Consider the following 13,363-nt stretch of genomic DNA (forward strand, 5'->3'; position numbering starts at 1 on the left):
CAGCAGGAGGCTGTCACTCAGCTCCAACTGCTGATCCATGCCGCCGCTGCAGGTCAGTCCCTCGCCGCCGCCGCCGCCGCTCCTGGGGCCCCGATCCCAACAGTGACGCGGGGGATCCTGCCGGGGTCCTCTTCCCGCACCCGATCCTGTCCTCCGGAAGAGGGGCGGAGCGGGTAAACCGGCCGACGAATCAGGGCGATCGTGAGGTGGCACCAGCACCACCTCACCCCTGCTGGCTATGGCTGTTCGGGGCCGTCAGAGACAGCCTGTAATTCCGGGTCACCAGGTCACTGGAGACCCGATTGACCCGGAATCCGCCGCAGATCGCTGGGCTGAATTGTCCAGCGATCTGCAGCCATGGCCGACATGGGGGGACATAATGACCCCCCTGGGTGATATGCCACGATGCCTGCTGAACGATTTCAGCAGGCTTCTGGCTCCGGTCCCCAACCGGCTAGCGGTGGGGACCGGATTTCCCGAATTTCGTATGGATACGCCCTGTGTCCTTAAGGACTCGGAATGCAGGGCGTATCCATATGTCCTGTGTCCTGAAGAGGTTAAATGTCGACTGCCAAGACTCTAAAATTGCCAGGACTCCACTAGTCTTACGCTTACTAGACACCAGTCTTTACGGTTTATTCACCCTTACAACAACCCCAATATTATAGAGTTACAGTAGGAAATATCATTCTTGCTCATGCTCCAGAGGAAGTTGTATGGTTCCTTTCAGTCAGACCACAGTGCTCTCTGCTGCCACTTCTGTCCACGTCAGGAACTGTCCGAGGCAGGAGAGATTTGCTATAGGTATTTTTTTCTGTTCTGGACACAGACAGCAGAGAGCACTGAGGTCAGACTAAAAAGAACTACACAACTTTCTCTGTAGCATACAGCATCTTTTATCTGGTTGAAATATCAGAGCAGTTTAAGCTATTATGGCTAAGGAAAGAATTACTGATCTGCAATTTCTCTTTAGGTTTTATCCAGATGACCCTTCGCCTACAGGGGATTGTCCAGTCTAACTTAAATGTGTTGAGCATTTCAACTTTAGCACACCTTGGTCTCCAAACTGTAGACTTCCAGTTGTTGCAAAACTACAACTCCCAGCATGCCTGGATAGCAGCTGTAAATCTATGGAACCCATCTCCAGCAGCGAAATTGGAAACACAGGGAGGTAGGAAAATAAGAGCTCAGTCATGACCTACTCCCGCCTCGTTTTAAAGTTTTAAAGAGTATCTGTTGTTAACAAAAACTTTTTATAAAATGTAGATACCATTATACTAATATATATATATATATATATATATATATATTTATTTGTGAGGAGTCCAAATACAGGAAGTGTGGATGGACAAGCATGGCTGTGTGCACTAAGGACAAGCAGGGCTCTGTACACTGAGGACAAGCAGGGCTCTGTACACTGGGGACAAGCAGGGCTCTGTGCACTAAGGACAAGCTGGGCTCTGTACACTGAGGACAAGCAGGGCTCTGTACACTGAGGACAAGTAGGGCTCTGTACACTGAGGACAAGCAGGGCTCTGTACACTGAGGACAAGCAGGGCTCTGTACACTGAAGACAAGCAGGGCTCTGTACACGGAGGACAAGCAGGGCTCTGTACACGGAGGACAAGCAGGGCTCTGTGCACTGAGGACAAGCAAGGCTCTGTGCATTGAGGACAAGCAGGGCTCTCTCCACTAAGGACAAGCAGAGCTCTGTACACTGAGGACAAGAAGGGATCTGTACACGGAGGACAAGCAGGGCTCTGTGCACTGAGGACAAGCAGGGCTCTGTGCACTGAGGGCAAGCAGCGCTCACTCTGTACACTGAGGACAAGCAGGGCTCTGTGCACTGAGGACAAGCAGGGCTCTGTGCACTGAGGACAAGCAGGGCTCTGTACACTGAAGACAAGCGGGGCTCTGTACACTGAGGACAAGCGGGGCTCTGTGCACTAAGGTCAAGCAGGGCTCTGTGCAGTGAGGACAAGCAGGGCTTTGTGCACTGATGACAAGCAGGGATCTGTGCAGTGAGGACATGCAGGGCTCTGTACACTGAGGACAAGCAGGGCTCTGTGCACTGATGACAAGCAGGGCTCTGTGCATTGAGGACAAGCAGGGCTCTGTACACTGAAGACAAGCGGGGCTTTGTACACTGAAGACAAGCAGGGCTCTGTGCACTGAGGACAAGCAGGGCTCTGTGCACTGAGGACAAGCAGGACTCTGTGCACTGAGGACAAGCAGGGCTCTGTACACTGAAGACAAGCGGGGCTCTGTACACTGAGGACAAGCGGGGCTCTGTGCACTAAGGTCAAGCAGGGCTCTGTGCAGTGAGGACAAGCAGGGTTTTGTGCACTGATGACAAGCAGGGATCTGTGCAGTGAGGACAAGCAGGGCTCTGTGCAGTGAGGACAAACAGGGCTCTGTGCTGGGAGGACCAGTGGGGCTCTGTACCCTGAGGACAAGCAGGGCTCTGTACACTGAGAACAAGCAGGGCTCTGTACACTGAGGACAAACATGGCTCTGTATATTGAGGAAAAGTAGGGCTCTGAACACTGAAGACAAGCAGGGCTCTGTACACGGAGGACAAGCATGGCTCTGTGCACTGAGGACAAGTAGGGCTCTGTACACTGAGGACAAGCAGGGCTCTGTACACTGAGGACAAACAGGGCTCTGTACACTGAGGACAAACAGGGCTCTGTACACTGAGGACAAGCAGGACTCTGAACACTGAAGACAAGCAGGGCTCTGTACACGGAGGACAAGCATGGCTCTGTGCACTGAGGAAAAGTAGGGTTCTGTACACTGAGGACAAGCAGGGCTCTGTACACTGAGGACAAGTAGGGCTCTGTACACTGAGGACAAGCAGGGCTCTGTACACTGAGGACAAGCAGGGTTCTGTACACTGAAGACAAGCAGGGCTCTGTACAAGGAGGACAAGCAGGGCTCTGTGCACTGAGGACAAGCAAGGCTCTGTGCATTGAGGACAAGCAGGGCTCTCTCCACTAAGGACAAGCAGAGCTCTGTACACTGAGGACAAGAAGGGATCTGTACACGGAGGACAAGCAGGGCTCTGTGCACTGAGGACAAGCAGGGCTCTGTGCACTGAGGACAAGCAGGGCTCACTCTGTACACTGAGGACAAGCAGGGCTCTGTGCACTGAGGACAAGCAGGGCTCTGTGCACTGAGGACAAGCAGGGCTCTGTACACTGAAGACAAGCGGGGCTCTGTACACTGAGGACAAGCGGGGCTCTGTGCACTAAGGTCAAGCAGGGCTCTGTGCAGTGAGGACAAGCAGGCCTTTGTGCACTGATGACAAGCAGGGATCTGTGCAGTGAGGACATGCAGGGCTCTGTACACTGAGGACAAGCAGGGCTCTGTGCACTGAGGACAAGCAGGGCTCTGTGCACTGAGGACAAGCAGGGCTCTGTACACTGAAGACAAGCGGGGCTCTGTACACTGAGGACAAGCGGGGCTCTGTGCACTAAGGTCAAGCAGGGCTCTGTGCAGTGAGGACAAGCAGGCCTTTGTGCACTGATGACAAGCAGGGATCTGTGCAGTGAGGACATGCAGGGCTCTGTACACTGAGGACAAGCAGGGCTCTGTGCACTGAGGACAAGCAGGGCTCTGTGCATTGAGGACAAGCAGGGCTCTGTGCACTGAGGACAAGCAGGGCTCTGTACACTGAAGAAAAGCAGGGCTCTGTGCACTGAGGACAAGCAGGACTCTGTGCACTGAGGACAAGCAGGGCTCTGTACACTGAAGACAAGCGGGGCTCTGTACACTGAGGACAAGCGGGGCTCTGTGCACTAAGGTCAAGCAGGGCTCTGTGCAGTGAGGACAAGCAGGGTTTTGTGCACTGATGACAAGCAGGGATCTGTGCAGTGAGGACAAAAAGGGCTCTGTGCTGGGAGGACCACTGGGGCTCTGTACCCTGAGGACAAGCAGGGCTCTGTACACTGAGAACAAGCAGGGCTCTGTATACTGAGGACAAACAGGGCTCTGTATATTGAGGACAAGCAGGGCTCTCAACACTGAAGACAAGCAGGGCTCTGTACACGGAGGACAAGCATGGCTCTGTGCACTGAGGAAAAGTAGGGCTCTGTACACTGAGGACAAGCAGGGCTCTGTACACTGAGGACAAACAGGGCTCTGTACACTGAGGACAAACAGGGCTCTGTACACTGAGGACAGGGCAGGACTCTGAACACTGAAGACAAGCAGGGCTCTGTACACAGAGGACAAGCAAGGCTCTGTGCACTGAGGACAAGTAGGGCTCTGTACACTGAGGACAAGCAGGGATCTGTACACTGAGGACAAGCAGGGCTCTGTACACTGAGGACAAGCAGGGCTCTGTGCACTGAGGACAAGCAAGGCTCTGTACCCTGAGGACAAGCAGGGCTCTGTACACTGAGGACAAACAGGGCTCTGTACACTGAGGACAAGCAGGACTCTGAACACTGAAGACAAGCAGGGCTCTGTACACAGAGGACAAGCAAGGCTCTGTGCACTGAGGACAAGTAGGGCTCTGTACACTGAGGACAAGCAGGACTCTGTACACTGAGGACAAGTAGGGCTCTGTACACTGAGGACAAGCAGGGCTCTGTACACTGAAGACAAGCAGGGCTCTGTACACAAAGGACAAGCAGGGCTCTGTGCACTGAGGACAAGCAAGGCTCTGTACCCTGAGGACAAGCAGGGCTCTGTACACTAAGGACAAACATGGCTCTGTATATTGAGGACAAGCAGAGCTCTGAACACTGAAGACAAGCAGGGCTCTGTACACGGAGGACAAGCATGGCTCTGTGCACTGAGGACAAGTAGGGCTCTGCACACTGAGGACAAGCAGGGCTCTGTACACTGAGGACAAACAGGGCTCTGTACACTGAGGACAAACAGGGCTCTGTACACTGAGGACAAGCAGGACTCTGAACACTGAAGACAAGCAGGGCTCTGTACACGGAGGACAAGCATGGCTCTGTGCACTGAGGACAAGTAGGGCTCTGTACACTGAGGACAAGCAGGGCTCTGTGCACTGAGGACAAGCAGGCCTTTGTGCACTGATGACAAGCAGGGATCTGTGCAGTGAGGACATGCAGGGCTCTGTACACTGAGGACAAGCAGGGCTCTGTGCACTGAGGACAAGCAGGGCTCTGTGCATTGAGGACAAGCAGGGCTCTGTGCACTGAGGACAAGCAGGGCTCTGTACACTGAAGAAAAGCAGGGCTCTGTGCACTGAGGACAAGCAGGACTCTGTGCACTGAGGACAAGCAGGGCTCTGTACACTGAAGACAAGCGGGGCTCTGTACACTGAGGACAAGCGGGGCTCTGTGCACTAAGGTCAAGCAGGGCTCTGTGCAGTGAGGACAAGCAGGGTTTTGTGCACTGATGACAAGCAGGGATCTGTGCAGTGAGGACAAGCAGGGCTCTGTGCAGTGAGGACAAAAAGGGCTCTGTGCTGGGAGGACCACTGGGGCTCTGTACCCTGAGGACAAGCAGGGCTCTGTACACTGAGAACAAGCAGGGCTCTGTACACTGAGGACAAACAGGGCTCTGTATATTGAGGACAAGCAGGGCTCTCAACACTGAAGACAAGCAGGGCTCTGTACACGGAGGACAAGCATGGCTCTGTGCACTGAGGAAAAGTAGGGCTCTGTACACTGAGGACAAGCAGGGCTCTGTACACTGAGGACAAACAGGGCTCTGTACACTGAGGACAAACAGGGCTCTGTACACTGAGGACAAGCAGGACTCTGAACACTGAAGACAAGCAGGGCTCTGTACACAGAGGACAAGCAAGGCTCTGTGCACTGAGGACAAGTAGGGCTCTGTACACTGAGGACAAGCAGGACTCTGTACACTGAGGACAAGTAGGGCTCTGTACACTGAGGACAAGCAGGGCTCTGTACACTGAAGACAAGCAGGGCTCTGTACACGGAGGACAAGCAGGGCTCTGTGCACTGAGGACAAGCAAGGCTCTGTACCCTGAGGACAAGCAGGGCTCTGTACACTAAGGACAAACATGGCTCTGTATATTGAGGACAAGCAGAGCTCTGAACACTGAAGACAAGCAGGGCTCTGTACACGGAGGACAAGCATGGCTCTGTGCACTGAGGACAAGTAGGGCTCTGCACACTGAGGACAAGCAGGGCTCTGTACACTGAGGACAAACAGGGCTCTGTACACTGAGGACAAACAGGGCTCTGTACACTGAGGACAATCAGGACTCTGAACACTGAAGACAAGCAGGGCTCTGTACACGGAGGACAAGCATGGCTCTGTGCACTGAGGACAAGTAGGGCTCTGTACACTGAGGACAAGCAGGGCTCTGTGCACTGAGGACAAGCAAGGCTCTGTGCATTGAGGACAAGCAGGGCTCTCTCCACTAAGGACAAGCAGAGCTCTGTACACTGAGGACAAGAAGGGATCTGTACACGGAGGACAAGCAGGGCTCTGTGCACTGAGGACAAGCAGGGCTCTGTGCACTGAGGACAAGCAGGGCTCACTCTGTACACTGAGGACAAGCAGGGCTCTGTGCACTGAGGACAAGCAGGGCTCTGTACACTGAGGACAAGCAGGGCTCTGTACACTGAAGACAAGCGGGGCTCTGTACACTGAGGACAAGCGGGGCTCTGTGCACTAAGGTCAAGCAGGGCTCTGTGCAGTGAGGACAAGCAGGGCTTTGTGCACTGATGACAAGCAGGGATCTGTGCAGTGAGGACATGCAGGGCTCTGTACACTGAGGACAAGCAGGGCTCTGTGCACTGAGGACAAGCAGGGCTCTGTGCATTGAGGACAAGCAGGGCTCTGTACACTGAAGACAAGCGGGGCTCTGTACACTGAAGACAAGCAGGGCTCTGTGCACTGAGGACAAGCAGGGTTTTGTGCACTGATGACAAGCAGGGATCTGTGCAGTGAGGACATGCAGGGCTCTGTACACTGAGAACAAGCAGGGCTCTGTGCAGTGAGGACAAGCAGGGCTTTGTGCACTGATGACAAGCAGGGATCTGTGCAGTGAGGACATGCAGGGCTCTGTACACTGAGGACAAGCAGGGCTCTGTGCACTGAGGACAAGCAGGGCTCTGTGCATTGAGGACAAGCAGGGCTCTGTACACTGAAGACAAGCGGGGCTCTGTACACTGAAGACAAGCAGGGCTCTGTGCACTGAGGACAAGCAGGGTTTTGTGCACTGATGACAAGCAGGGATCTGTGCAGTGAGGACATGCAGGGCTCTGTACACTGAGAACAAGCAGGGCTCTGTACACTGAGGACAAGCTATGTACACTGAGGACAAGACTGAGGACAAGCAAGGCTCTGTGCACTAAGGACAAGCAGGGCTCTGTACACTGAGGACAAGCAGGGCTCTGTACACTAAGGACAAGCAGGGCTCTGTACACTGAGGACAAGCAGGGATCTGTACACTGAGGACAAGCAGGGCTCTGTACACTGAGGACAAGCAGGGCTCTGTACACTGAGGACAAGCGGGGCTCTGTGCACTGAGGACAAGCAGGGCTCTGTACACTGAGGACAAGCAGGGCTCTGTATACTGTGGACAAGCAGGGCTCTGTGCACGGAGGACAAGCAGGGCTCTGTGCACTGAGGACAAGCAGGGCTCTGTGCACTGAGGACAAGCAGGGCTCTGTGCACTGAGGACAAGCCACCTTAAGATTCAAAATGTAGTAAAATCAATCAATAATACCTAATGACTGCTTTTTCTTTCGCGTAATATCTAATTTCTATTCCATAGTTATACACTGGAGTAGTTAGTACATAGGCATATCCAAACTAAAGATCCCATACACATTAAACATGTTTCAGCCAAATTCGAAAATGTTGAGTTTAGATATCATTAATACATAATAACATTAATACATAATTACATTTTATAATACAAATCAATGCATGACAGTGTCAGATCTTCTATTAAAAAGATGCACTTACCGGCACAGATACTTCATTGTTACTTTTCAGCTTTCCTATGATAGTGTAGCCATCCAGACTAACTTTGCCTCTTGGAACCAGCTTGAATGAATCCACTTTGATGCAATCAATATAAAGTGTGATTTTATCCTTTTGCACACTAAAAAGAACTTTATGGAAATTAGTATCAAACAGGAAGGGGAGACGGGCAAACGTGAGAGTGTTCAATTTCCCATCTGCTCCCTTGTAAGAGAACTCAAGGGCTTTCTTAGGACCATTAAAATTGATAGCTGCTTGCTGCTTTCCCTCCGAGTCTACAATTTGCCAGATACTCCAGTATTTGTTTTTGGTGCTGTCCTTCATCCGGAAAGTAAACATGAAGGAATATTCCTCTGGTAGCCCACTGCCATAGATGTGCCTATAAGAATACCATGATAATAGGTACATTGTAAGCTATTTAAAGCTGAAATAACCAATTAATAAAATACCTTCTTCATTTCATCATACTTATGAATATGTAAAACAATACAGGAAATGAGTCCTAAACATTGTAAATGCATTCTCATAAATAAACATCTTACTATAGAATTCAAATAAAAAATAGAAGGGGGTTTACTACAAACGTAAATAGGTCTAAACTGATGCATTATGTAAAATCTCTCTCTCTATATATATATATATATATATATATATATATATATATATATATATATATATATATATGGAAAACTCAACGTGTGTATGTATGTATGTTCCAGCATCACATCCAAACGGCTAAAGATATTTACATGAAACTTGGCACACATGTTACTTATATGTCAACAACAAACATAGGATAGGTGATTTAACCCTTACTCCCCCCCCCCCCCATTTAATAGGGGCGGGGTTTATGTTTAAAGTCCCATACAAGTCAATGGGAAATATATGTTACTGCATAACTCCCAAACGGCTTGAGATATTTCGATAATACTTGGTCACATGTTACTTATATGTCCACTTAAAATATAGGATAGTTAATTTAACCCTTAACTACCCCCATTTGTGAGGGTCAGGGTCTTTGTTTAAAGTCCCATGCAAATCAATGGGAAATGTATGTTCCCACATAACTTCCGTACAGCTGGAGATATTTCAATAACTGGTACACATATTACGGGTCGGGATAGGAGGACGGGATAGGAGGATGTGATAGGAGGACCGGGATAGGAGGACCGGGATAGGAGGTCGGGATATGAGGTTGGGATAGGAGGACGCGATAGGAGGACGGTATAGGAGGACGGGATAGGAGGACGGGATAGGAGGACGGGAAAGGAGGACGGGATAGGAGGACGGGATAGGAGGACGGGAAAGGAGGATGGGATAGGAGGACTGGATAGGAGGACGGGAAAGGAGGTTGAGATATGAGGACGGGAAAGGAGGACGGGAAAGGAGGACGGGATAGGAGGATGGGATAGGAGGAAGGGAAAGGAGGACAGGAAAGGAGGACGGGATAGATGGACGGGATAGGAGGACAGGAAAGGAGGATGGGATAGGAGGACTGGATAGGAGGACGGGATAAGATGACGGAAAAGGAGGACGGGAAAGGAGGTTGAGATATGAGGATGGGAAAGGAGGAAGGGAAAGGAGGACGGGAAAGGAGGACGGGAAAGGAGGACGGGAAAGGAGGACAGGATAGGAGGACAGGATAGGAGGATGGGAAAGGAGGACGGGAAAGGAGGACAGGATAGATGGACGGGATAGATGGACAGGGTAGGAGGACGGGAAAGGAGGTCGAGATAGGAGGACGGGAAAGGAGGACGGGATAGGAGGTCGGGATAGGAGGTCGGGATAGGAGGTCGGGATAAGATGACGGGATAGGAGGTCGGGATATGACAACAATATATGAGGACGGGATATGAAGTCAAAAGCTTCCTCCTTTGTTTATTGTCCTCCCCAACAAGGATTAGGAAGGAAAAACCGGGCAACGCCGGGTACTCAGCTAGTTAAACATATTTGTGAATACAAGTAATTACCAGAACTCATTTTTAAGAGGCCATCCTAACAATATAGGCTGGATGCCTTTGCATTTTGCTTGTTGCCCTAGGATAAGTCCTGTAAGCAGTTTCCTCTTCTGGTCAGGCATGCTCAGTTATCCTCACACACAGTGATAATACAGCCAAATAGACCGCAGCATGTACAGCTGCTACACTGCATAAACTTACATATTTTTTAAAAATTCTTTTTATTAAAAAAAACAAAAAAATATCTGCAATACAGAAGAAAAAGGTAGGAAAGAGCATACAAAATCCAGGGATGACATAGTATAAAGTACATAATGCCTAACCAACTAACAGTGGTAAAGACTAACATAAGTGAGCTAGCTGATTAACAATTGTAAACAGAACAAGCACCCGCAGATGCCATAAAGTCAAAAACATAAACATAGGTCCTTTATTCTCTTAAGGCACTAGGCGAGAGTATACCGATAAATTAAAGATTATGCACGAATCGAGGAAACATTAAGCTGCTGCCGCTGAGAGATCTTACAATATAGCAAGGTAGACATAGTAAGTATACACAAATTAGGTACTGTCTTGAGGCAACTAATGGTCAGTCAGGCCACGAATGGAGGCTAGGGAGCACCAGGGACCCCACACTTTCTCAAATTTAGCTGGACATTTCCTGTGTTTATACAACACCTTAGAGAATGGGATAGTAGAGTTCACCAATTTCCTCCATTTGGAGCATGTAGGGGGCCTGGGATCCATCCAACGTAGTGCAGTCACCTTTAGCTAAAAACAAAGATTCCCTAAGGAAGGTACGGACATGATGTTGCCATACCTCTTCATCCAAACAAACAGATCAGGGGGTCAGTCGGAATAGAAGGGGCCACTATAGAATTTAGTAAACATAAGACTCCCCCCAAAAGGACACCACATAGGAGCAGTCCTATATAAGGTGCCAAAAATCTGCCCTGTGACGCATGCTCCATCTGACACAGATGAAGCAGAATAATGTAGCAATAATGGATGATATGCAATTGAATTCGTTTGTTCTTGGCAGTTGGAGAAACCAACAAGTGGGAAGACTGCAGGTCCTCCCAGTTCTCAGTAGTCATAGAAGGGATGTGGGACCTCCAGTGCCATTAAGCAGGGAGAGGAGACAGTGAAATCTTGGCTTGGATGAAGTGAGTGTACAGGACACCGGACCCCTAGGACCCTGTGACTGTAACACCTCAATAAGAGGGTAGGAGGAGATGGGAGGTTCACGGCATGGCATAGTTGAAGGAATTTATAAAATGCCTCTCTAGGTACACCAAAAACAGTTTGATGTTGAAGAAAGGAGCGTAACACATCATCCTCAAATAGATGCTCCAGCATAGTCACACCCCACCATGACCAGAATTCAGAATCCGGGGAACTAACTAACTGGGAGAGATGAGGATTATGCCATAAGGGCAGGTCCGACGGGACATCAGTGAACAAGTGAATCTGAATAGCCAGTTTGTTTATGTAGAGGGAGCAAATCTCCTGCGGGAGGACCTTCCAATAAGGAATGAAGAGAGGGGAGTTGGCATATCTAGCAAGAGTATACTCCGCTCCAGGCATATGATCTAGAATTACCCAGTGTCATAAATATCGGAATATGCCAGCTAAATAGTATACATGAACATCCGGCAGAGCTGCCCCTGCCGCCAACTTCGGACGCTGGAGTGTAAACAGTTTAATTTTGTGTCTATTAGGGCCCCAAATAAAGGGGGTAAATAAAGAATGCAAGGTAGTAAAAAAGTACTTAGGGACAGGAACAGCAGTATGTTCCAATATGCAATTCAATCAGGTTAATACATCCTGCTACAGCTAAAGGAGAGATCCCCACAGGCGGAATTTGTCCCGTATATGAGGCAGCAATGGCATAACATTAGTGGGTAGATCACGGGAGTAGTCCTTATTAATGTGAACGCCTAGGTATTTAAACGTGGAGACCACCGGCAGACCACACATCACCTATGCCCTATATGAATCTAGAAGGGGCATGAACGCAGACATGGACCAATTAATGCAAAGTCCAGAAAATATACGGAATCTATCAGGTAACTGTATGGAGTATGGGAGCATCACAGTGGGGCGGGATGTAAAGAGCACCATGTAGTCCGCATAAAGGCCAATATGTTCCTACCGACCCCCAAGGGACATACCCATATAGAAGGTATCATGTCTAATTAGCAGCGCCACAGGCTCCACCACCACCGCAAAAAGAAGTGGGACAGCGGGCACCCCTGTTGCGTACCCTGGCCCAAGGTAAATGATTGAGAGCAGATACCATTAACTAGGACCTGAGCCATAGGGTTCTCGTACAGTATAGAGACCCAGCATCTGAAATTTGCAGGAAAACTGAACCTAGCAAGAACCTTAGAGAGGTATCCCCTCTCAATTGAGTCGAAAGCCTTGGCCACATCAAGTGCTGCCATGGCCCAGTCCCCATCATAAGCCACTCCCACCTGGACAGCCACCTGCGTCCTTCTGATGTTACCCGAAGTCGATTTGCTGGGCATAAAACCGGACTGGTCCGGGTGAATGATGGATAGAATAACTTTATTCAGGCGATTGGCCAGCACTTTAGCAATAAGTTTATAATCCAAGTTTAGTAAAAAGATAGGGCGATAGGAGCCACAATCTGTAGGGTCCTTATCCGGCTTTAAAAAAAATCTACAGTAGTAGTAGCATTGTACAAGGTAGGGGGAAAAGCCACCTCCCTAAATGCCACTGTATACATATCTAGGAGTGCCAGCAGGAGCGTTTCAAAGTACCGAAGGTATACCTCTAGAGGGAGACCAGGTCTAGGAGATCTACCTTTGGCCTTGTCAGAAACCGCATATTGTAGTTCAAGCAAGGTAAGGGGAGAATCTAGAAAATCACGATGCTCAGCAGAGGGTGGGAAAATTAATGGCGTCCAGGTAGGCATGTAATTGAGTAGGGTTATAACTCACCTTAGCCTTATATAAGTCAGCATAAAAGGAGAAGAACCGGCTGGCAATGTCAGAGCTGTTAACCAGCAAGGAGCCATCTAAAGCTCTAATCTTAACTCCTTGGGGACGTAGGGCATATGCATACGACCTCGCGTCCCGTCACTTAAGGATGGAGGGCGTATTCATACGCCCTCCGTATTTCCGATCACTGCCGCTCGCCGGGCGGTGATCGGACCGGGATGCCTGCTGATATCTATCAGCAGGCATCCCGTGGCAATGCCTAGGGGGTCCTGAGACCCCCCCATGTCGGCGTTCGCAGCAAATCGCAGGTCAATTCAGACCTGCGATTTGCTGCGATCCGGGCAAATCGGGTCACTGGTGACCCGATCTCCCAGCAAAATAAGCATGATCGGAGCTGTCAGAGACAGCTCTGACCAGCCTAAAGCATAGGAGCGAGGTGGCAGTGTTGCCACCCCCTCCTATCCCCTGCCATTGGTCGGTCAGGCTGAC

General features: G+C 50.0%; 1 protein-coding gene across 1 annotated transcript in view; it reads right to left on the reverse strand.

Annotated features, from left to right (window-relative positions):
* COL9A1 (collagen type IX alpha 1 chain) overlaps nt 1–13,363 on the reverse strand; it is a 187,484-nt gene that overhangs the window by 161,807 nt on the left and 12,314 nt on the right. The window contains exon 5 of the mRNA XM_056563580.1: nt 7,933–8,329. Coding sequence (XP_056419555.1) covers nt 7,933–8,329 — 397 coding nt within the window. The remainder of the gene's footprint in view (nt 1–7,932; nt 8,330–13,363) is intronic.

Source organism: Hyla sarda, chromosome 3, assembly GCF_029499605.1.
Source record: "Hyla sarda isolate aHylSar1 chromosome 3, aHylSar1.hap1, whole genome shotgun sequence".
Classification (NCBI taxonomy): Eukaryota; Metazoa; Chordata; class Amphibia; order Anura; family Hylidae; genus Hyla; species Hyla sarda.